The sequence below is a fragment of the Chroicocephalus ridibundus genome, chromosome 1, assembly GCF_963924245.1.
Source record: "Chroicocephalus ridibundus chromosome 1, bChrRid1.1, whole genome shotgun sequence".
Classification (NCBI taxonomy): Eukaryota; Metazoa; Chordata; class Aves; order Charadriiformes; family Laridae; genus Chroicocephalus; species Chroicocephalus ridibundus.
The window spans coordinates 864,216-890,611 of record NC_086284.1 but is presented as its reverse complement, the minus strand read 5'-3'; the positions used below and the strand labels follow the sequence as shown (position 1 = coordinate 890,611).

The window sequence follows — 26,396 nt, the reverse complement described above, 5'->3', positions numbered from 1 at the left end:
AGCTCTAGAGGAACACATTCTCTTTCTTGACAAGAAACAGGGAACACAGACTCCATTTTCCTCCACCCACCTACTTCAAGTTGCCCAGAGTATGCTGTGAGGAGAGCTTTCTGGACCTGCTGCTGAAAGTTCAGACACAGTTCAGTGGGAAAGATACGGGACTTGCAGCCTTACTCCTCCTTGTCATAGTTCATGGCAATTCCCATCCCACAGTGTCATCGGTGAGATCACAACTCCACCTGTTTCTGGTCTCTATTAGTTGTAGAGAGTTGTAGTCTCTATTCTACTGCCTGAAAAAAGGGCTGACCCAGACTTAGCTTGGGATTCAGAAGTCCTGCTCCATCAGCGTGATTTAGAAATATCCAGTGACCACTGCCTCACCCTGTGTCCCTCCATCATGCAAAATGGGGGTTCACAGTCTCTCTGAGTCATAAGACTGCTGAGAGGATATCATAATATCTGAAATACTGCATCAGGAACAGAGAGGAATAAGACTAAGAGGGGCCAAAATGCACTTTGGCCTATATCCTTGCTTTTCCCCCATACAACAATTAATCCAGAGAACAGAATGAAGCTGGAAGAAGCTTGTGGAGATTGCCTGGTCCAACCCCTTGTTCCAAGGAGGGGCACCTTGTATCAGGTTGCTCAGGGCCTTTTCCAGTCAAGTTTTGAATGCTTCCAAGGATGAAGACTTTACAACCTCTCTGGGGAACTTGTTGCAAGGTTAACCATCCTCTTTGAAAAAATTTCAAATATATGAGAGTAGTTCCCCTTGGTAACACTTGTGGTCCCATCCGGATAAGAGAACAAACAAACAAAAAAGGGATCCAGCTATCCAGTTACCCCAGCTTAGAATTAGCCATCTAGACTCTCTAGTGAGAGAGCCAACTAGGGAAGGTGCCCTGCTGGATCTGTTGTTTTTAAATAGGGAAGGTCTTGTGGGGGATGTGAAGGTTGGAGGCTGTCTCGGGAACAGTGACCATGAACTGATAGAGTTTTCGATTCTGCGAGAAGCAAGGAGGGGGCTCAGCAGAACTGCTACCTTGGACTTCCGGAGGGCGGACTTTGGGCTTTTCAGGAGCCTGGTTGACAAAGTTCCCTGGGAGGCAGTCCTCCAGGGCAAAGGAGCCCAGGAAGCCTGGATGATTTTCAAGAAGGAAGTCTTAAAGGCACAGGAGCAGGCTGTCCCCATGTGCCAGAAGACAAACCGTCGGGGAAAAAGGCCGGCCTGGCTAAACAGGGAGCTAGTGTTGCAACTTAGGGAAAAAAAGAGGATCTATGGCCTCTGGAAGGAAGGGCAGGCCACTCAAGACGACTACAAAGAGGTAGTTAAGCTATGTAGGGAAAAAATCAGGAGGGCCAAAGCCCAGCTAGAGCTAAACCTGGCTTCTGTTGTCAAGGACAACAAAAAAAGTTTCTATAAATATATTAGCAATAGGAAGAGGACTAAGGATTATCTCTGTCCTCTAGTAGATGGGGCCGGCAACATAGGGATCATGGATGAGGAAAAGGCTGAGGTACTTAATGAAGTCTTTGCCTCAGTCTTCAGCAGTAGGACCAGTTGTTCCCTGAGCACCCAGAGCCCTGAACTAGAAGACAGGGATGGGGAGCAGAATGAAGACCCTGTAATCCAAAGGGAAACGGTGAGGGACCTGCTTCAGCACCCGGAGGTGCACAAATCTATGGGGCCGGATGGGATCCACCCAAGGGTATTGAAAGAGCTGGCGGAAGTGCTCGCCAGGCCACTTGGTATCATTTATGAGCAGTCCTGGACAACCAGGGAGGTCCCAGCTGACTGGAGGTTAGCAAATGTGACACCCATCCACAAGAAGGGCCGGAAGGAGGATCCGGGGAACTACAGGCCAGTCAGTCTGACCTCGGTGCCTGGGAAGGTCATGGAACAGATCCTCCTCAGTGCCATTACACGGCACGTGCAGGAGAACAGGGTGATCAGGCCCAGTCAGCATGGGTTTGTGAAGGGCAGGCCATGCCTATCAAACCTAATATCCTTCTATGACAAGGTGACCCACTTAGTGGATGAGGGAAAAGCTGTGGATGTTATCTACTTGGATTTTTGCAAAGCTTTTGACACTGTTTCCCACAGCATTCTCCTGGAGAAACTGGCTGCTCATGGCCTGGACAGGTGTACTCTTCGCTGGGTAAAAAACTGGCTGGATGGCCGTGCCCAGAGAGTGGTGGTAAATGGAGTTAAATCCAGTGCTCGGTGCTGGGGCCGGTTCTCTTTAATATCTTTATCAATGATCTGGGTGAAGGGATCGAATGCACCCTCAGTAAGTTCACAGATGACACTAAGCTGGGCGGGCGTGTTGATCTGCTTGAGGGTAGGTTGGCTCTGCAGAGGGATCTGGACAGGCTGGACCGACGGGCTGAGACGAATGGTATGAGGTTCAACAAGGCCAAATGCCGGGTCCTGCACTTGGGTCACAACAACCCCATGCAGCGCTACAGGATTGGGGCAGAGTGGCTCGAAAGCAGCCCGACAGAAAAGGACTTGGGAGTGTTGGTTGACAGCCGGCTGAATATGAGCCAGCAGTGTGCCCAGGTGGCCAAGAAGGCCAACAGCATCCTAGCCTGTATCAGGAATAGTGTGGTGAGCCGGACTAGGGATGTGATCATCCCCCTGTACTCGGCACTGGTGAGGCCCCACCTCGAGTACTGCGTTCAGTTTTGGGCCCCTCGCTACAAGAGGGACATTGAGGTGTTGGAGCGTGTCCAGAGAAGGGCGACAAAGCTGGTGAGGGGTCTGGAGGACAAACCTTATGAAGAACGACTGAGGCAGCTGGGGTTGTTTAGCCTGGAGAAGAGGAGGCTGAGGGGAGACCTCATCACCCTCTACAACTACCTGAAAGGAGGTTGTAGAGAGATGGGGGCTGACCTCTTCTCCCTGGTGACAAGTGATAGGACGAGGGGAAACGGGTTCAAGTTACGTCAGGGGAGGTTTAGATTGGATATTAGGAAACATTTTTTCACTGAAAGGGTTATTAAACATTGGAATAGGCTGCCCAGGGAGGTGGTGGATTCACCATCCCTGGAGGTGTTTAAAAAAAGGGTAGATGGGGCACTGAGGGACATGGTTTAGAAGTGGCTTTTGTCAGGGTAGGCTAAAGGTTGGACTCGATGATCTTAAAGGTCCCTTCCAACCTCAGCAATTCTATGATTCTATGATTCTATTCTATGACTTCTGCAGTGCAAAGAAGAGCCTACCCAGAGCCTCCAAAATCAACATTCTGCTTTGACCTTTACCCCAACTAGACAGCATAAAATACTATAAAGGGCCATAAGGACGAATGTGTCTGTTTTGGCTAGATCAGAGCCCTTCCCTCTGCTTGAGAGCTGCACCTAAAACCTTAACCTGGGGTTGCTCACTTCAGCAGGGTCAGTCCTTTCTCACAAGTGATTTAGGCATAACGATCCCCGTGCAGGAAGCGAGCTTCCGTTCCCCTCTGTGCTTGAGCTGAAGCAGAGACTGCAGCGGGAACTGCTGGGTTTGGTGGTGTGGATTCCCTTCAGTCTCTCCAGTCAAAGATTTTCATTTCGTACAAATTACTCAAACATTCAGTGACCCCAAGGAAGAGCAAGAACACAGCTTTCAGGAAAGCACTCACCTTGGGCAATGAGATTCCAGTCTCTGATGCAGCCAATAGTGAGGATTTTATTAAAAAACATCCAGTCTCTGGCCATTTAGGAATACACTGAGACAGCTTTCAGGTGTGTGGGGTTTGTTTCTTTCTTTGTCTCTTAGTGTGATCAGTCCCCAATTGGAATCTATACCTATGCTGAGAAAACTTTATTGATCAATTGATTTTTCCTCCAATTTGTAATTAGCATACTAGGCAGCCCAAAATCAATTAAAGGACTCCTTTAAAATTTGCAGATTCCCCCTATTTACAAAACTACATTCCATTCAATCCTGATTTCTTCTTTTATTGCACTGTGGAGTTCAAAAAGAGAAGGGGCCAGGAGAATGAAGAACAAGCCACGGGAATTACCACTGCTTAAGCTAACTTTATTGAATAACTGGCCATTTTTCTTGCCTCCTTATCTAACTTGAACATGGCATAACCATTGGTTTATTTGAATGGTGGTCTAGATTTTAACATCAGGCTGTCTACCTTCTGTTCTATTTATCACGGTGTATTTCATCCAGTTTATAAATTGCTGTTCTTCCCCTATGTGCAGCTCATTTCAATGATCATTAATGCCAATGTTTTTTTCTGGGGAGTGAAATTAAGCTAACCTGAAAACTCATTATGTCTTTCTGTCTTCATCAAGATTAAACATGCCGATGTTCTCATAAACATTTTCTTCTCCTTGATGTTATTTTCAAAGATTCTGGAGGTATGCTTTCAGATGCACCTCAACTCAGTTTTTTTCCTCCAAAATATGTGTACACATCCTGCTGAGGATCGTGCATGCACTGTGACTCAAAACCAGCTGCTGTCTGGATGAACTTCAACAAGAGGCTTATGTATTGTGAGGTTATTCTAGAGCCACATTCACCTGATAGTTGGAAATCCTAATACTCAGCTTACACTTATTAACATTTTTGTTCCAGCTCTCATTACCTTTCAACGTGCTGTATTTAAAAACACTAATGATATTATTCAGGTTTCATTTTGCTCCACTGAACAAAGACAAATCTTCTGGGCTTCTGTTTCATGATAGGCTCTTCAGATTACACTAATAACCCTTCTCCGCAGTTGTCCCCACTTTGATTCTCTCTTCCCCAGACATCAATGACTACCAGTCCACAACAATCACATGATGATTTACAGAATCCTGTACAGCCGGACAAACACTCTTCTGTTTTTCCTGAAAATACCTCTCCAAGATCCCATTTGCTTTTTTCATATCTTTATCATATTTGTTTCTCTTTTCTCCCACACCCTCTCTTCCTAAGTGCTGAACTCTCGGCGAACCACAGAAATGAACATTAATCAGTATGGAAAAAGGAGCATTCGTGGCAGGCAAGACATGAACTTCATCGCTCTGAGCTTTACATATAGTCAAAAGAGATCATTACTCTCTTCAGAACTACTCTGGAAGCCATTTAAAAATTTGGGTCTCCCTTGGTAGGTACTGATGTACAGACAAAGTTTAGGATGACTATGCTCCTGGATTGGACTATTTAGGTTAGATATCTAAAGACAGGGAAGATTTTAATGCCTGGTACAATTTCTTGTAACCTAGTCTCCAAAACCATCTAATCCTTCTTGTACAATTGCTCTTCTTCTCCTTTCTACTGGTTAATATTTTCCCATTAGTAGAAAATCCCAGGGATTAAACTAATTATACTCACATTCCTTGCAAAAGCACTACATGAAACTAGCCAGTGCTGATCACTGAAGGTTTCTGTGAAGAACCTTATGCAATGTCATATCTTCTTTTTCGATGTCACCGTTTCCTGCGCACGCCAGTTTCATGGCAGCATTGTCCAACTACTAGGAAACCCAAACTCTGACTCTAATTTCCTCTGTAACACTATGTTAGCACTTAACAAGCCTGAACAGAGGAAACCTAAACCATATTTTCTCTCTTTAGGGAGAAAAAATAAAATAAAATCAATAATACCATGGAAAAAAGAAAGATGAAAAAGATCTGGGATCTTACGTTTACTTCCACATCCTTTTCTTCAAAGTTTGTTTGAAAGCAAAGGTGCTAGAGAGACATGGTCTGTGGATAATGAGATCATTCCACCCACGCAAACATGCATATCCATTGTCTATGCTATTCTCCAGCATTACAGTGCCACCCCTGAAACAATGTTTTCTTTAGACAACCCCAAAAAGATGGTCTAAAAGTCCGTCTAAAAAAGACCTAGCTGCCAAGTTTATGATTTCACAGATAACTAATCTTAATCCTCTGGGACCAAAACGATCCAACTCTGCCTTTAATTTTACTGAAGAGGTTTTTTTCCACTTCATTTGTGGTGCTTTCCACTTCCATATCCTCCTTCCTGCCGATCAACTTGCCTTGCCTTCATATTCTACCATCTTCATCTTTGTGAAGACTGCTATTCAGCACAAGTAATTTTAAACACTTATCTAAAGTGCCCGAGTTAGGAAGGCAGTAATGCAAGGTCACTAACGAAGAGGTTAAATAAAATGGAGGGCTGAATCACCCCTTGGAAGTGACTCTCCATTGAGTGGAATAGGGTCTCTGAGACAATGCTGTTAACAGCTTGAAGAAAAATGAAATAGAGTCGTCTTTTCCACCACTTCTATGCCAAGAAATGCTTGTTTTGACTTAGGGCCAAGAAGGAACTACTTTTAATGTTGACTCAATCTGTTCTTGTTCTTCTTCATAACTTTGCACACAGCAATGGTAGACTTTAGCGACCTGTTTTTATTTACTTTGTGAGACTTAACTCACCTCGACTTTTACAATTTTTACTTTATTATTATTTTGGATATCCATGATAAGTTATCTAAATAAATTTTCTGAGGGATTTTAGAGCTCTTCCCTCCACTCCTAATGGGAAAATCCATTTCCAGCAAATCCCGTTCCACCAGATACCATTAACTGGGATGAAACCTTTGGATAAGAAAGCTATCTTTGCCTCAGCGCCTGTTCTGCTTTATATTTGACTTCCTGATGTTGTGTAGTTTAATTTATATAATTCATTACCTTTCTTAATTTCTCAAATACCTGTTCTTTTGAAATGAATCCTCTTTCAATAAACAATAATGTTTATACAAAATATATTCATTTAATTAAAACTGAGTGAGCTCACAGTTCGCATTTTTTAGTGTCTCATTATTCATTCCAATAAAACAAAGCACATTTAATAATAATACATTTTCAGCTATTAAATATCTCAAAAAGCTGCAGAGAGCTGCAAAGAAATTAAGATCCTTGGAAAACAAAGAAGACTATGCAAGGATTCGAGTGGGGTGAAAAATCTATGTGTTTGTGCTTGTATGCATAACTACTTTCTTTAATACATGCCTGCAGGTTAAGAAAGATATTTAACAGGAAACAAATGTGACATTTATGTTAGTATATTAAAGCAGCACCAGAGAACATTCCCTAGTACTGAAACATGATTCTCTATGGCATTAAACTGCTATAACCGTCCCTGGAATCATTTTTGCCTGGACCAAATATGACTGTCCCAAATAATTCCCAGGCACAGTTGGAGACAGTATGAATCACGAAATATTCAAAATAGGCAGGTCTGGTACGATCATATTGTACCAGCTTTTCAAGAACAAGTGGATTAAGATTCTTCAGGTATAGCAACCTGAAAATTCAGAATTGCATGACATTTACTGCTGTAAAGCTCACAAGGAGGATGCTGCCTCTTTATGTTCACACAAGGGCTTCTGCACAACGAAAGACTGGAGAAGGGACAGGCCAAGGACAAGTAACATAGACTGGCCTGCATCCACTGCCCAGGTCCAGTCCTCATTATCGCAGGTTTGCCTTGTAGAGCGATCGTTGCAGTGGTCCAGAAGAGAAGCAGGGTGTGAGTTAACAGTTAGAGAGTGCAGTGCTCAAGCCCAGCTCTTCATCTTTTTTATTTAGTGATGCACACATGCCCAGGCAGATTTCATTCCCCATCCCAAACAGCTTCATGTTAATCTATTTCAAAAAGACTAGAATTATTCTTAGAAATATGAGAAATAGAAGGTCTTGACACCGGAACTGGAGTAGTGTCCAAAGTTCCACCTGGGTGCTGTAATTTTCAGGTACAGATTTGAGCTACCAGCATATTACAAGTACCATTTTTCTTATCAACAACACAAATATGTAGAACCAGCATTTTGCTAGTCATCAGTGATCTCCAACAGCAAGTTTATTCCCAGGTGCTGCTTTTACAGAATTTACAATAATATCGCTGCTTCTGCTTCAGTCAAGACCGAAGAGTCAAGGGGCTTTTCTCAGAGAAAAGCATTGCAAGGAAGAAAATGAATAAACTGATTGCTACACACAGTAAGAGGGCTTGATGAAACATGTAATTAAAGCAAGCAGGCAATTCCTTCATCAGCATTGTTCTTGTTCTAGCAGATAATACTAAAAATTTGTCAAACGTGCATTCAGAAGTCTATTGTCTATCAGCAAAGGATACTTTTTGATTTGCTGCCTCTTAGACAGTTGAACTGTATAGCGTAGAAATAACAAAAGGTTCAGATCAGTTGCTGAACCAGAACCCTGCAGAGTACGTGATGGATTGAAACTGTCATCTCTTTTTCTCCAATTCCATTGCACTCTCTGGACTAAAGAAATAAAACAGTCGATGAAAGGAAAGGACTCTGGCTTTAACAGTAAAGTCAGTCAAGACTGCATGTGCTACTCTTTGGGAAGGGAAGTTCTTTCCATAAATTACTTATCATGACATATATGGGCACCAGCTAAGGTGAAGGTATTTTGATGCTAGCTGCTGTTCAAATTCATAACAAGAGAGAGGAAAAGCTTTCAGTGCAAATAAATAGACAACAGAATCACAGTGATACACAAAAAAAATACACAGTGGTAGAAAAAGAAAAATTAGTTCTTGGCTTGTGAGAGAAATCCTCATGTTCCTGTTGAACAAACTGGTGATGCATGGGTACACTTAATGGTGCCATGCAGAAGTACAGGACAGGATGCCATACGAGCACAACATTGAGTCAAGGCTATGTAACTCAGAACAAGAACCGGTCTGAGCACCGGTGGTGAGGTCTGAGATGGTGGAGGCCCCATCCCTGGAGACATTCAAGGCCAGGCTGGACGAGGCTCTGAGCAACCTGGTCTAGTTGAAGATGTCCCTGCTCACTGCAGGGGGGTTGGACTAGATGGCCTTTAAAGGTCCCTTCCAACCCAGCACATTCTATAGTTCTACGATTCTAATAACTTTATGGAGACTTTTCAGTTGCGATGTTATATTGAGTCAAAAACCACACTAAGGACTTTAGAACAGTACACTATTTTATAAATTAAAACATTTCAGTCAAAGCCCATAAATAGACAACATTCACAATCTGACCAACTCCCTGAAATACATAATGACTTGGTACATTGCCTCAAATACTTTTTAGATTATATTTAAACCCAAAGCAATCAGTCTTATTATTTATTCCATAAATTTCGCATGCCAGGCAAAATGCTGATCTTTGAATTCAGAGCATCTTCTCACACACCCATGCAGATTAACAAAATAGTTTCACTCCAAATGTCACCATCACAGTTTTTAAAGGACAGCAAAAATAGCCATTGGGCATATGAAGTCTAACCCATGGTTCTCCAGAGGTGTGGTGTGTAGAGGACAAGACTATAATAAATTCCACCAATAGAAAATCACAATGCACAAGCCTCCACTCATCCCATTTTGAGAAGCATTTTTCATTAAAAAAAAAAATCAAACAAGTTGTTTCTTATAAAATGTTTATCTATTTTTATGGAGAAAACTGGAGGAAAATGGTATAAAAATATTTTTCACAGTAGTGCAGAGAACAAACACACAAAAAGCCTCTCAAACGTTGTCATAGTTCTAGTTATAATTTTTTTTACATTCCTCTACAAAATTGTGAAGTAATTACTCATTTCTTACTTATGTAATGAAGCTAGTAGCACCTCTCCCATGATCATATCAAAATGACATATTTATAGCCAGAGAGAAACCATCATCTTATGAGAAGTTATTAACATGATTGATTTGAAGAGCCATTTTATACAGCAAAATTCAGTCATTTCTACTTGACATATTTAGGACAAATCAACTGCTTACAAATGCAAACACTGTTTTGAGTTATTGCTATATTCCATAGTTTGCTTGTGCTTGAAATTTAGCAGTGTCTACAGAAATACTTATTCCCTTGAGATCACCTCGCTGTGTTCTCACTTCTGATATGAAGAACTTCAGGCCTTGTGCTCCCCACTGAACTTACACTAACAACAGGGGAAGGTAACAGGTCATGACCATCAACCATGAAAGGCAGCCTAGTACAAAGGAGACCAGAGGTCTGGGAACTAAAATAGGCACCATGGCTGGCCACCAGCACAGCATGACAGCTTTCAGTCCTTTGGTCCCCTAGTAGTAAAACGATATTTAATTTGTGAAGCGTTTCAGGGCCTGTGGATGGCATGTTGTGAATAGCATCTAGGGTATATTAAATACTCAGGTCTAGAAATTTTATCAGTGAAACAGTTCATCTTAAGCACCATTGCTATTTCTGCACTTCGTTTCTGTTAACGCTGTACTCTCCTCTTCCTTCTTCACCTAGACATTTGATAGTCTCCTTCCTCCTCTTGCTAAGAGTCCTCTTGGCATTCCTATCCAATCTGTAAGAGTTCACTCCCTCCCTTCCACAGCCCACCTGATAAAATCCATGATGAAACTGCTGCAAGTGGCATTACGTAGCGCTCATGTCTTCGAACTGAGAGGGCTGCCAAATCTGGGCCGCTTTGTTCCAGGTTGTCTGTAGGCAGAGGATGGCAATGCTCCACTGTTTTAAGGACTCTGGCTACCTCTGGCCAGTTTTCTTTATGGACACGACCACAACATGTTGGAATACTACTTTCTGGGAAGACCTTGACATTTTTTTTCATTTCTCAGTACACACACAGTGACACTGCCCCTTCTCCCCCAGTCTTCCATCTTGTGAGTAAAAACTCAGCTTTCATTTCAGTTATATATTAAAACTTAGGATCTACACATCTCGGTGAAGCCATGTATGTTACAAACATCAAATGAACTCCATGATTTGTGTAGGCAAACATACTGTAAGGTTCCACAGGGCCCATGCACATACAGCAAATGAATCCCTTGGGACTTGCACCTGTATTTTAGCTGGCAGCATAATTAGGTCCCATATGGGTAATGAAATGTAACGTGTCAGTATTTTGTAGGCTGAGATTTGTCACACGGAGGTGTTGGATGTAACACCCACTCTACCAACTGTTCAAGAGTAGAAAAAACAAAATCAGTTAAAAGCTTGTGTGTAAAAGAGAAATAGGAATCAGCCTTCAAGTTTCCACTTTTCCAGGCTCCCAGTGTCCTCTGTCTTTCTGCCTTCCTAGGGGAGGTATGCCAATCAAGGTACTTTTTCTCAATAATGTTTCAGAGTACCTTCTGTAAGGGCACAAACCTGTGCATGGTTGGTAACAGAACACGTGCACGAACTATGTGTCCATGAGCTTCTCTGCCCTACATTACCAGTAGTGTCTGAGTGTTCCTTACTCTCTAAAGTATTGATCCTCACAACACTTCCACCACGCATGAAATGTGGGTGTTTGGAGCAAATGCTTCAAAGACACCCATGTGTGCCAATTCTCAGCCTACAAAATGCCAAACCATTATAAAATCATTAAGCAGGCCCCCTTGCAGATGGCAGGAGGCATGTCCACAGCAGGCTACAGAAGGGGCAGCAGGCACTCCCAATGTAGCTCTGATCTAGCCTGCGATCATTAACTCCACAGTGTCATGCCCCGTGCTGTACTTCCCAACGGACTGATCAGCTTCAGCACAACATTGTAATGGTACAGCTTGATGCAACCTTGGTGTATCTGAACCAGTCTCTCCACCATAAGGCATTGGTATGACCTCTACGATTTCATCAGGGCCATGTGGGTCCAGGACAGTACAGAACTGGGTCTGGTGATTTAATTTGACTCCGACTCCCAACTGGACAAGTTGCTTGGGGCTAGAAGAAGAGATAGTACTATGTTTCCAGCCCACAGAGATATAAGCTAACAAAATAGCAAAGGCAGATCCACAGCACAGAGCTGAGGACACAACAATCTTCTCTGTGGCTTATTGTGATGCGCACACCATCACATGTGGACGGAGAGGCTTCAGCATTGTCCTGACATGGTTATAAGCACCCATGGGTGACTGAGAGGCTTCTCAGCACGTGACTTCCCGGGTGAGCACCATTTCCATGTCACTCCTCACACCAGGGTGGTGCCTAAAGGCACCGTCTAGCCCTGCTGGAACAGCCTGTGAACAGCTCACATAGCAGAATCTGTCTGCATAAACTGTTGGTTGACTACACATGAATAATGCATAGAGCTGTAATAAAATCAGCTAGAGAGCAGGGAAAGAAAAGGACGATGTTAGCCTGGATGATTCAGACAGTTCTAGCTAACAAGCAAGAGGCCAGAGAGAGAGGGAGGGACAGGAAGGTCACACAATTGAAGAAACAGCCAAATAGGGAATAGTGGAGGAAAAGAGAAATTAATAAGTCCGCAGGTCAAGTGACCTTCACTTTTTCGATAGAACTCTACCACAGGATGTTGTTGTAACTATGAAGCTTATGCTCCCTGGTTGAATCTTGCGTAGCTTACGAGAAGGAACTACATTCCTAGCCTGTCCTAGTCGTTGCATAAGTTTGACTTTTGTACAGAATCCATAAAGTTGAGATCCCTGAATGCATTCTGTACCAGATGCTTCATTCTGAGCTACTTAGGCATGCTGATATTTATGCTTTTGCTTAAATGCCTTTGGATGAGGGGGAAAAAAATTACAAAAATCCCTCCATAGAAATTCTGTCTGAGTGAACAAAACCTTCAGCCCCATACCTGGTAAGATATAGAACATCTACATATCCCTTTCTTTTCAGTAGGCGTGGAGTGCCAAAAAAGAAGTTGAGTATCTAAATACCCTGTACAGTGGGCTTTCAAGAGAGAGTGATGCAAGTCAGCAGAGGAAAGCACTCTCTAAACCCCTTAAATTTGAGCTAGTCTCATACTTTCCCTTTACCGAAAGAAATAGGTCAGACAAATTGCCTGTCTTTTTGCATATGCATGAAAATGAGCAAGGTAACTTCACATCCCACAGTGCTGTTGGAAAGAAAAAAAACAAAGAAGCCCTTTATATACATAACCATGACTGAAGACAGATGAGAAGCTTAGATGGGAAAGATAATATACAGTCTTTCATATTATCATTTTGGGCACATATCCTAATCTTTTTGAAAGCTTCTGTTAATGTGAGAAGGATTTGAATCCTGTATTTTTGTGTGGTAAAGATGAAAGAAAAAGGCAGAACTGCTTACCTATCAAATGCAGCCATAAGTTCTGTTCTACTCATAAAACCAAATGAGCAGCACCTGCATATTTTTACTAATTTTCCTCCCCAGACTTCTTTGGAAACCTGCAATAAAATTATTCTTTGAGCTGCAGGCTTTGGGGCAAAAGGGAAAGGAGATGAATCTCACTTCTCCCCCATCAATAGAAGGATTAGGATCCCTTTCCAAAATTCTTGCTTTTGTTCCTTTTCCGTGCCTATATATAGTTTCACTCACTTGCTGTCGGGATGCATCTATGCTGCCCGTTTGGCACAGCTCTGGGATCACAGACATCTACAATACTTTCTGCAAGCCAGGAAACACCCTCAAGAACATGCCAGCATGCTTCCTGACTGCTCGCTTGTCTTGCTTACAAAGACTGTCTTTGAGGCAGCCTGGTGGAGAGAAGGCGGATGGGACATGGTTTGGGGCTCTTTAAGTGCAACAGGTATTTTAGCCAAGAACCTATTCCAATGCAATTGAGAATGAATTTGGGTATGAAGATTGTTGAAACTGATGAAAGTGAAATAGAGGAAGAATTTCAGCTTATTTTTCATTTTCAAATTGTCTGCAAATGAAAAAATGTCCTGTTTTTCATTAAATGCCCAATCTGGAAATTGAACAACTGTGATTTAAGACAAAATAATGCAAAACTGCTGAATAATATACCTAGTTACAATCAATTTTTTTAATGAGAATCTGGACTTTAAATCCTCAACTTTAAAAGTAATCTAGACTAAATCTGGTTTCTCCAGGCGAAAGAACTTTAAAAATAGTGTGCAACTTTGATGGCCTTTTTTTAGCAAGGGCTCAGTCTGCATTGGTTGATAATCATGGTCTCATAAACCAAAAGTTTTAGAAATTTCCAGATCAGTGCATCCTATCTTATTCATATAATTATCTACCTGAATTTTTTTATAATCTTATTTTGACTGGGGATGAATAAGAGGGGGGAAAAAAAAAGTTAAACCTAACCAGGGAGGAGAAGCAAGGAGTTAATGGAAGTAGTAATGGAAGTAGGAAGAGAAGAAAAACCCACTAAACTTTGAGGTGAGATAGTAAGCCAGATGGGCAAAAGATGAGTTATGACAAGATGGAGGCACATAACTGTAGAAGGGAAAAATAAGCAGCACATGTTTATGGGCCACCACTGTATTGGTTTTCTAATAAGGTAAGAAACAGCAGCCTGCATGCTGATCTATGGAAAACAATTTCCTGCCTGACTGCAAGTTGAAGAAGTAAATAGAGCATTGATCCTCTAAAAAAGAGCAAAAAAAGGGTACATGGCCTTAAAAAGGATTTGACAAAATTGGAAAGGTTTGTACAAGAATTATAAGAATAACTTAGCATCTGTAAAACCCACATTACAGAAGTGACTAAAGCACTTTAGTTTAGACAAAAGAAAGATTATAACAGTGTCTGGGAAGGGAAGCTCTAAGAACACATCAAGATAAAGGGGCTATAGGTTGGAGCAACACAGTAAGCACTTCATTTGAAGAAAGGATAATCCACAGTCTGAACAGACTACTGAAAGGGGAAATCAACCCTGTCTCTACATGAAGTCCTTAAGTGAAGACGTTTTGTGTGTATCTTCATAAACAATATGTTTTAGCCAAAGCAATAACTACCAATGACTAGTTGTCATTTCATTACCTATCTTTCATAGCAAAGTTAAGATATGGAGACTTCTGTAATTTCAAATCAGGGAAAGGTGAACATGTTCTGTGACTCTGCCATGCCAGATCAACTGTAGTTTATATATACTTACTTAAAGCTTTAGGCACTCCAAAATAGCGATATTGGACAACTGGTTCACCTGCTGTAACTATCTTTTTCACAAAAAAACCTTGGTTCACCTGCTGTAACTAACTTTTTCACAAAAAAACCTTAGCACTGAGGTAAGATAATTTCCTAGATCCTGATCATAGTCTTCTCACTACAATTTTTCACCTTTCTTTCGGCTGTACCTCTGTTCATCTTCCTCCTAATGCCAGCAACGTCATCTGGGAATTTAGAAGAAATCTATCTCAGGAGGAAAAGTTAAAAAAAAATAAAATCAAACCACAGGTAAGGTAAAATAAGAAGTATTTGACTAGAACGCAACAGACTGAGGAACAGATAATTTTCCTCATCCTTCCGCTGTTCTCAGCAGTTAGGTTGAATTTTGGTTGTGGGATTAATTCAGTGAGCTGGTTTACCAGACACCACAGATACTATCTTTCCAACTTGCCTTGTACATATTGCACTTCTAGCAATAGCCAATCCTAATATATTGTTTGTCTGCCCTTTGACAATGTAATTGATTTTATATGGAGGTTTCCACACATATCACCTGGATATATATCTGGCCAGCCACAAATGCTGCCAGGCACTTCCAGAAAAAAAAAAAAAAAAGTCAAACCCCTCAATTAGAGGAAACCTTAACTGTGGTTTTCTCCAGTCAGCATACTTAGAATGATGAGTTCAATTCTGTTAGTTCAAAACAAGCTTGTGATTTATGAATGGGATTGTCTAAAAATTCAGTTACCAAGGTAGATGGTAATTGTTCTCTTAATAAACTTCCCAATCACTTCTTTAATGCATTCACATACAAAATATTTATGTACAATACTCTGCATTACATCATGGTATGTCTCCACATCATCAGCAGCCTGAAATCAGATTTTAGTGAAATGGATGCAATGTTTTTCTCTGTCCAGTAGCTTCCAAATTAAATTAAAGCAAAGTCTATGATTTTTGGTTCACCTCCAAGATCACTGTCTCCTGCATGATTCAAGAACCACGCAGGCCTTTTGCCTTTCTTAGTTTTCAGACAAATCAGTTAGCTCTCTATAATACAGGAAGTGGTCTTTCATGTATGGATTCAACAAGGCCAAGTGCTGGGTCCTGTACTTGAGGCTCAACAACCCCATGCAGCGCTACAGGCCTGGGGAGGAGTGGCTGGAGAGCTGCCTGGCAGAAAAGGACCTGAACACGAGCCAGCAGTGTGCCCAGGTGGCCAAGAGGGCCAACAGCATCCTGGCCTGTGTCAGGAACAGTGTGGCCAGCAGGACTGGGGAAGTGGTTGTTCCCCTGTATTCAGCGCTGACAAGGCCGCACCTCGAATACTGCATCCAGTTTTGGGCCCCTCAATACAAGAAAGCCACTGAGGTGCTGGAGCGTGTCCAGAGAAGATCAACGGAGCTGGTGAGGGGTCTGGAGCACAAGTCTGGTGAGGAGCGGCTGAGGGAGCTGGGGGTGTTCAGCCTGGAGAAGAGGAGGCTGAGGGGAGACCTTCTCGCTCTCTGCAGCTCCCCGAAAGGAGGGGGCAGCCGGGGGGGTCGGGCTCTTCTCCCAAGGAACAGGCCATGGGACAAGAGGAAACGACCTCAAGTTGTGCCAGCAGAGGTTTAGATTGGATGTTAGGAGAAATTTCTTCACCAAATGTGTTATCAGGCATTGGAACAGGCTGCCCAGGGAAGTGGTTGAGGCACATCCCTGGAAGTATTTGAAAGTCGTGTAGATGTGGTGCTGAGGAACATGATTTATTGGTGGACTTGGCAGTGTTAGGTTGATGGTTGGACTTGATGATCTTAAAGGTCTTTTCCAATTTAAATGATTCTATGGTTCTATGACCAATATAAAAATCTCTTCTGCTCCCTAACTATACAGGAACTTTCTGATTTGGAAAAAACATTGTTTTAACTCCTGCACTATTAAGCTACTTACAATATGGTTTTGATGCATAAAGATATTGATAAATGCAGGACATTTTCATTTCCCTTGTTTAGATAGGAAATTAAATTCTAGTGTCAGGTGAAGTCTTTTCATACCTGGGGTCTTAAACTAGCACTCTGGAAAAGAGGGTTCTTGTCTTAGTTCTTCCAGTGATGTTGGGTAGCTTTCTTCTGTCTCTGTCCCCCTCTTCCTGGCTCCCATCACAATGGAGCCCTGATGTCCCCTGAATTCTCTATAATGTGTTCAATATCAAGGAATATGAAATACGGTGGTGGTTTTTATCTCTCTCATATCAAACTGTACTAACTGCACCACATGTTGGAAAAATTATAACTTCACAAATTTATGATTTAAGTTTCCTGTCACTAGATAACATGCATGGAAAACAAAAAAATCTATAGGTTCAAGAATAAGAAAGAAGACTAATACAGCAGATGCAAAAATACCACAAATCTTCACAAATAATGAATAATGGGACCTGGTTCATCAGCCCCTGCTTATCTATTGTATTAATGAGATGTCAATGTATCCAAAAATGCTTAATTCGTATACAGGATTGGTGGTACAGAAGACCTTCCACATCTTCCCTGAGTAAAACACCTTTTATCAAAATTGTCAAAGAACATTAATATTTGTGCAAAAAATTTAAAAGTTCACAGATTTTTTGAATGAAGTTTCCATTTGACTTATAAAGTCACCTTTTATCACCTTTTTTAATACAACCACAAGACAAGCAGTTTATTTTGACTGACTTCTGAATCCTATCATAGCTTTAATCACTAAAAAATGTTATTTTGGTTTTTGATTCTGACTTGGGGTAAAAAATACCTCAAGAACCTTTTTTTTTTTCAGTTATATGGAATATCTGCTTTCGAGCCACGTCTGTAGCAATTGTTTGTTTATCTCAAAGACAAAATATCAGGGGGATACAGAAAAGTGAACCACTGTTACTAACCATGGTCGTCTGATAGCATATATTAGAAGGACCATCTTTCATAAAACTGGTCTGGCCCAGCAGGCACTGTGCAGTGAAACCTAGTTTCCTGAAAGATTTCCAAATCTCATCAACTTGATAAATCCCTCCCTGATTGAAGAGGTGCGCCCTGGGGATGGGGACAAGAACTGTGCCATTTCCAGGCTTAAGGCAAAAGAAAAATTTAAGATGAGGCTGGGAGATGCTGGACTCCTACTGCCTTGTCTCAATGAAGGCAAGCTTCATGACACTGCAACTTTCATTGAGCAGCCGTAGAGTCTAAGTGAGGGAAAAAGTGATGTTTAAACACTTAGCCCCTAAACAAAAGAAGCAAAGTGACATTTTGAAGAACGAAGTGTCCTGGTTTTAGGTAAGTCCACCTTATATCATTCCTTTCAAAGTGATTTTTTAAGAAACTTTAGAATAGTACACCTCCTTGCTCACCGTCCCTTTGCTGTCTCATGGTATTTCCCCTAACAATCTTCATCTCCATTAGACTCCAGAGTCTACACCACATTTTGTATTTTTCTGTCTGTCAAGATACTTCACAGTGGGTATGTCTGGCCTGAGCAGTCTGCCAGGAATGTTAAAGTTTGGTTTAGTCTGTTTAGTCAGTCACTGCAGAACAAAGTAAACATTAACTTGGTGGTACTTCAGTTTTCTGTCTCAGTACTCCCAGCTGATTGGTAGCATTTGCTCACTTTTCACCATTGTGATGCTAGGATAAATATTTGAAATTGGGAAAAAAATGGGGGGGGGGGCAGGGGGAAGCCACCTCTGTTATAGATGTCAACATTCAATAAAAACGAGCAAATATCTCATCAGGGTAAGACTGGAACTGAGTTTCCATTTCCCATATGTTCTTTCAGATGAGAGATATTCTTTATTTTTGCTACAAGATTAAAGTGATTGAGAGCATATTAAATTGTGATCTTCCTTATCTCAACGTTTATGTTTGAAACAGTTTAAAAGTCTCAAAAAATAAAAACTAAAAGTCATTTCAAAAATAAAAAGACCCAAGTAATTATTTTTCCCAAAGGCAAAAATTAAACTTTGTTGAAATGTAACATTCTCCAGTCTTCAGAAAGGACATTCTTCAACTTTCAGAAACAGATTTTTAGAAATGAATTTTCTTTGAAGTGGAAAATATTTTCATGGACTAGAAAGGACCTTTTTGGGTCCTTTTTCTGTTTTTATGTGTTTTTGTTATGTGTTTTATGTTATGTGTTTATGTTTTTATGTGTTTTTTTTCTGCACATAAAGCATGAAAATCTATCACTTATGCTTAAAATAAAATTAATATAATTTCAATCATATTATTTTGTGAAAAGTAAATATTTCTATTTATAGTTTTTGTATCTAGAGGAGAAGAATCTAGAGTCTCAAAGAAAGTCTCCACAATGTCATACAAGTACAATTTGTTCAAAGCAGTAGGTTTAAGGTCAACTTGTTGCAGCTTTTTCGTTCATTTCTTCATCCTGTTCTCACAGACTATGACTAATTTTCATTTTGCTCTTTACTTGGTAGCAAAGGATGTAGGCAAAAATAGTCTTGTAACCAGGCACATTTGAACAAATATGAAAGGAAATGTGTGAAATAACCCTTGTCTGCAGGAAAAAAAAGTTCTGCTTTTGTTGTGCTTTCCTGGGTATATCCTAAGAAAATGAATGTGAACCACCTCTTTATATGCACTTAGGATAAATTTAAATGGAGGAAAGTGATACTAAACAGAGAGGACTCTGAGGATGAGTTTGATCAATGTTTACCTGCAGAGGTCTCTAAAGAAAATGTTAACAAAGTGGCTTCTTTCTTAAGGCTATGTTCAAAAGTAAATCACACCTTTTACATAATGGAGTGAAATTTATCCCTTGCCACCCCCAATAAATTTGGCCTACTGTGTTTTAGTTGTACCTCTGTGCAGTTCTATTTTTCCAGCATACATCACCTCTTCACTTCATTCAGAGTGGCAAAATAAATGGTTTCCAATGGCAATGAAAATTGCCTTTCAAATTATTAATTAATTTGCCTCCAGGCAAATTTTAAGCACAGACTCTCAGGGACTGATGCTGTTTCTGACTAGGAAGGCTTGATCCAAATGTCAGTCTAGTCAACGGGGGAGTATTGACTTCAAATGGGCTTTCAACGAGGCCTTCAAACTGCAATGATGGGAGAAGAGAAAATTGTATATATTTTTCTCTGATGTTTCAAAAAGACCAGAGAATCCTTACATATGGGAACTGAGGTAAACAGACAGTTCTTCGTCTCTTGCAGCAGACAGACAGCTTCTCCCTGGTTTCCCCGACCATTTCCGATTAGTTGTGGTGCCAAGTGGTTAAGCAAGAAAAGGTCGAGACAAAAGGCCAGGAATGCCTGAGCTGCATGGCCCACCTGCATGCCAACCATCACCACCCAAAATCCGGATAAAGGCACAAATTTTTCTCTCTACACCCTTCTAAGTGCATTAGTTCACCCAGGTGGATAATAGATACATGAGCTAAAATGGATCCCTGGGGGACTAAACCAGGGGGCTTCTCTCTGCTGGGCTACTTTGCCTCAGAGGGAGGCACAGACTGATCTCTCAGCAGCATTATTGACTTGCTGCAGGTCTGCCAAGTTGGTTTGAGAAGGGAAAGTTGGTTTAAGTTTAAAGAATGTTTGTTTAAGCTCTGCTCCTATCACAGTGGTGGGAAAAAAACATCCGTAAGGCCAGTTGAAAGAATTAGATCGGTATGCAAACTTCAAATAAAATGGTCCAGCACACCCTGCATGCCTGTTGTAGCAATCCATAAAGGTGAAGGCACTTGCTTCAGGCTATCGGTTGACAGGTCCTCGGTACAAGGAGTTTCCCATCACAGTTTCCCTCTTTGTCTGCTCACTCCTACTTTCCTGCTACACAGTGACCAGAACTGCTGAGGCTTTTTTAAAAAGTGCCCTGAAGGTGGGTGAAAAAGGTTTTAGTTTAAAGCCAGATAGGGTTAGCGTAGAGCCCCACAAATAATCATTAAATGCAAGAAAGAGTTGGAGGGTGGGGGAAGATGCCAGTATCATTCCTGACAGAGCCGAGCAAGGGGTGTTACAACCTAAGACTACCGAAGACTTGCAAAGATTCTGATTGGCATATGTAAAATACACTGCAGTAAGTGGAGATGACTGTTGCTTTATGAGAAATATCCTTAATTTTTTACTTGTATCTCCTGTTAATTGGATTGCAGAAACTTCCTCCTCAAAACTACAAGGGCTCCACTGACAATAGGGTTTGATACCTTCCAATTCTTAGGAAAAAAATTTACTCTTAGTAAATTTTAGTACTACTTGTACACCCGAAGGCGTTGCCTAGACTAAACCATGATGCTAAATATGTCAAAGGAGCAAAGGTTATGAGAGCCTCTTAGAATTTTTGCATATTTTATATCTGGAGGCCTTGAATAAGGATTTAACAACACAATTTCAGATCAACCTCCCAAAATATTAATCCACTGTAGACACAGATAAGTAGTAAGTGCAGAAGGAAAGATTCCAATAAGTAGCTTTTTATTGTGAAGCTATTTACTTCTGCCAGGTTTTTCTTATACTAGACCAAAAAGAGACCTATAACTTTATCTGCTGATGGAACTACCAAAACAATGAAATAACCAAGCTCTTTCTGCCTTCTCTTTTTCCCTAGCCCAGCTTTGAAAGAGAGGAGCCTCCCTTTCCTTGGAAATCCTTCCCAGAAACCAAAGTTCATATTTCAGGACAGTCTGGCTAATGCAGGAAGATTAGCTAATGAATGTAGATGGCCAGAATTACTGGAGGTGCTGAAAGAAGGACCACTCTCAATGGGTGGGCAAAATCCTGTTGATAAAAATTGCAAGGAATGTGATTCAACAACTATTTTTTTTTCTATTTTGAAATATTACCTATGAATGTAGGACACTAAGTAGAGGGACATACTCAGAATGTTTACAAGTAAACAGTTACTATATTAAAATGAAAAATAATTACAAAAGTAAAAATAATATACATAAATAATATCTCTTTTGCTTATTTACTTAATTCCTTTCCTTTAGCACTCATCTATAGGGGTTTTTTATGGTGTTCTTTCAAAAATCTTTCTTTTACTGGAAGAGATAACATCCGACAGAATCTTTGGAAAGTGCCCAGAATATCAGACATTGTCACGTTTCAAAGAGATACCTTGACCAGTTTGTATTTTTCTATACCATTATAAATACCATCTGTTCTACTGTTAGAAAACATTCGTGTGACATTTTTTAACTTGAGAGCATATTCATCATCATGACCAGATTATGCAAATAGATGATAGGGTGATAAGGTTCCTAGAAGTCAAGTTTAATGTTTTTGTTCACTGATGCCCAGTTATATTGCTGTAAATATGCTATGAATGATACGAGGCCTCAGGTATTAACAACCTACCACCTATCTTGTCCTCTTTAATAACGACAGAAGTAGGCACATGTTGTACTGGATGTATCATTCATCATTTCTCCTTCTTCACACTCAGCTCCTCTGTCATTTACTACTCGTCTTGCCCATAGCAGCTATCTCCAGCTTCAACCCTTGTGTCCCTACTCCCTTCTTTCCAATGCGCAGTGCAAAGTTCCTCTGCCATAAGATTAACATACCATATGTTACCATCTGCTCCAAACAGAGAGTCCACGGGAAGTGGTAAAAGTAAGTATTCTCACTCTGTGCAGAATCAGACCTTGACATAAGCTTGAGAATTCCCATACTGAATATATGAGCATCCCTTCTCAATAAGCAGAGGTGTAAATGTTGTTTCATAACAAAAATTAGACGAGTCATCAAAAAGAGTGAAAATATAAAATCTTCTGCTAATCTGATGCATCAACAGCATTATTTTTGACCATGATGTTATTCATACATATTTGTGAAGTGAAGGCTGCACGCCAAGCCATGCCAAAGGCATTGGCTGGCACAGAATACCTTCACTACATGATGTGACGTAAAGTGATTTATACACTGTTATACTAAACCCCTAATATATTCATGCATCCCCATACAAAAAGGGGCTGTAGTTATTTACCAGATTTCATTACCATGATGGAAACATGATTGCAACAATCTGCATGCAAATTCTAACTTATTTTTTGTTTTTCATACTGCAGAACGAGCTCTCTACATATCTGTAGGAGGGAAAAGATCTCTACATACTAGAATTGGACCAGCATCTCCCTAAAAAGGGCTTTGAATAGTATAAAGTCTGCCAGAGAAGCATACTCAGTGTGTGGGAAGGACAATCTGCTCTCTATTGGTTGTAATAAAGCCAGCAGCATCTGCTGCTGTTCAGCAATGCCGCCACCACTACTCAATCTCTTAATAACATTTTTCATTCCCAGACCATATTCTGAGCCTTCCATTCGGAGTTTGTCTGTTTGAACAGAGGCAAACCAGTGAGATCCTAAAATTCATCACATAACCTAATTCCAGAAAACTCATTAAATGGTGGTGTCATTAGACAGGGGCTGGTGAAACCTGCTCTTAAGGCAGCATGAAATTCTAGTCGTTTATAGGAAGATGAATTCACTCAACTCTGTCAATAATGAAATCAGGTAAGCTCTTCCATAGCATGTCCTTTTAATCATATACTCTTCTGAACACTGAGTAAAAAGATTAAGCTCTAACCAAACTAATAACAAGAGGAAAGCAATTTAGCACACAGTTCTGATTTTCTGAACACCTGATGGAGCATAAATGTGTGAAGAAGATTCGAGGAGACTTCCTTTGCTCACTCCCAAAACCAATGGCCAGATGCAGAGCAAGAAGTGGGTGCAATACTCCATGGAGTACTATAAAAAGAATAGAAAGAGTTCTGCTCTCAAGGAGCTGGAACAACTTTCATTCAAATATTAGGCAGTATTACTTGTTTTCTAATATTCGTGCCTCTGTGGCACAGATATTAAGCAGGAACACATTCTGACTCAGCTACAGTTTCAAATGATGATTTAGTTCTTCTGCACTAGGAAGGCCAGACACTTTCTCATTTCCCATTTGATACTAATACAGTCAAAATGATTATTCTACATAAATACGCTAATTGTTAGATAAAGAAAAATAAATAAATGTCAACTAAATTAAATTAAGGTCATTTAGGAGACTTCAGAGTAAGCACTTCTGGCAACAAGTGGCCCTAGAGCACACACAATCCTGTATTTCAAACTTCGTTTTCAGCCGTTATCAACATGATGCTACTTCAGCCCCATAGAGAATGTGAAGTCACTATTAAGTAAAGTAAAAGTTTATCCTGTTGACAACTAACTGGAAAAGAAACAACAGCTTCAAACTGTCATCATCTATTTATTTGACACAACAAAGTGGTTTGAAGGCATTCTTATATGGAAAAAAAAATAACCTCTTACCTTCAGTATGTACAGCAGAAACATAGGTCCAGTTATAGCGCTTGACGATGTCCACCATAGCCCGTGCTTGCTGCGCATCAGATGGCACAACTCTCATAAAATACTTGAACAGAGTTTTGTCGCTTAGGTCCATGCTTGTGGCAGAATAAGCAATCTGAGGTATATTGAAAAGCTGCAACAAGTTCTGGACCTGGATTGCAACTGAGCTAGAGCCAGGTCCAATGACACCGACAATGGGTTTCTTGGAGCGGAAAGACGATGAAGATCCATCCACACATCGCACCATCCCTTCCTCTTCTTCTGATGAAATAAGAGAGTCCCTTATAAACTCAATGCTCTGCTCCAGAGCCACAGCAGAATGCCAGCAGGAGTCCCTTATTTCACATCCTAGCGTTATATTTGGCAACAGTGTGGGGTCCAAATTAATTCTGTCAAGGGTATGTAGCATCGCCTCCACTCTCTGAATGCCATACTGCTCTCTTACCTCTCCACATTTCCTCTCATGAACCTTGTCAACAGTTGGTTGATGGTGGACAGAGAATAGAGCTCCAATGATAATATCACCAGGCATGTGTGCAACCACCCTTCTTTCATTGGCCTGTGCAGAAACCAAAAGCCCAAAGTTCCCACAGACATCTTCCTTCAATAACAGGATTGCAAGGAACAGCAAAAGGACCATTTTAAGAAATGGTTTAGGCTGGTAGAGACAACATGATGGAACAAAACCGGAAAGCTGGTGAAAAGCAGTTATCAAATCTTTTGGATAAAAGGAGCCCGATGCTGATGGTTAACCAGGAGTTTGCGTATATTCTCTAAGGAGTCACCATCGTCTCCAAGTGGACGGCTATGCAGAGCTGCACATGTGATCATAATCCTCATAACCTTAAAAAATAAATAAATAAGAGAAAAAGCTTTAAAATTAGTTATTAATTCAGCTTTGTAATCTGTTCCAAAATTCCTACTGCTGTCAATGACTGCAATGCATTGTCTCCTGTACACACTTGCCTCCGTCATGTTTCAAGCTGTAAAACTTTGCTGTACTTCAGTGTTTCACCATCTTAGGCTTGTACTTCTGCTGGTATAAATCGATGCCTTTCTCTTTGACACTCTTGTTTAAAAACTCTTTTGGGAAATGTTTTCAAAAGCACAAAAGACAGACAAGTATTTAATTCCAAAGAAGAAAGATGTTGCCATTTCTAATGTGCGTCTTCAAAATCAACTCCATTTACTTTCAGGCACTTTCTCTATCACAAATGCGTATGTCACACTAATGTACCTTGGGCTGGACTATGTTATCAATCACAGCACTAGGAAACTGCTGTTGACAAACAGAGCTGTTCCTGAAACATCCTAAGCAATGCGGAATCTGTTTCTTCAAATCTGTAAATCTGTTGGGTTTTTTTTGTAAGCCACAACATGAAACAAATTAACTTTTAAAATAAGTTCTGATTAAGAAAACTGATTTTGTTATTTGTGTGTGTTTTAAGCAGTGAATATTTCAGCAGAGGAACAATTCTAAAACAGCAGTGCAGTGAATTTCTTTTCATCTTTCTATATCTTCAAATCAAAGATCACCAATAAGCAATTCAACAAATCCTGGTACTGTGGGCACCTATAAATACTTTGCTGATTGAAAGAAGTCAACACAGAGACTATCCAGATGCGTTACTGTCTAAAATATTTGATCTGTTATGTTTGCCAATAGTCTGCAATGCAATCTGCACTCAGCTTTAGTGTTGATGAAGGATCAAAAAAAAAAAAAAAAGAGAAAAAGAATGAACAAAGATTCGTATCTTGGGCTGTGGTTAATGGAACTTGAAATTGTACTGGAAAGTGTTCTGTACCTAGCAGTGGATTTGCAGCAGGATGCTTCTAGTTTTAAATATAGTGCTTAAACAGTAGTTTGTCCAGGTCTTGATCCCTGAGCACATTAAATTATCATCTATTGCTTTACACCTGCCGGTGGATCCATTCGTAGTACAGGAAGTTAAGCACACTCTTAAATCTAGGAAGATGCTGAGCTGCTTAATGAACCACATGCCCAGTTTCGTTATTGACAATACAAATGCAAAATTCTGGGACAGAGCCTGACCTCGGTTCTACTGACATAAATCTTTTGATGCGATAAAAAAGAATATAGAAATTTCCATACATTTCAGATCCAGCAGTCATCTCTAATCCATTAACAATCATTAATGATGGTCAGACGTTGTAAAGTGACAGAAACCCTTGCCATAGGAAATCCACCTCTGCTTCTTTCAGCTTCAAAATCTAGCAGTATTTTAATCTTGAATTTAGCCCTCACAGCTAGGTCAT

General features: G+C 40.6%; 1 protein-coding gene across 6 annotated transcripts in view; it reads right to left on the bottom strand.

Annotated features, from left to right (window-relative positions):
* The window catches only part of GRM5 (glutamate metabotropic receptor 5), a 306,735-nt gene that overhangs the window by 272,302 nt on the left and 8,037 nt on the right, over positions 1-26,396 (bottom strand). For all 6 annotated transcript variants that reach the window (XM_063325253.1, XM_063325247.1, XM_063325230.1 and 3 more), the window contains one exon: positions 24,081-24,962. In XM_063325253.1, the coding sequence (XP_063181323.1) occupies positions 24,081-24,759 (679 nt within the window). In that variant the 5' untranslated portion in view covers positions 24,760-24,962. The remainder of the gene's footprint in view (positions 1-24,080; positions 24,963-26,396) is intronic.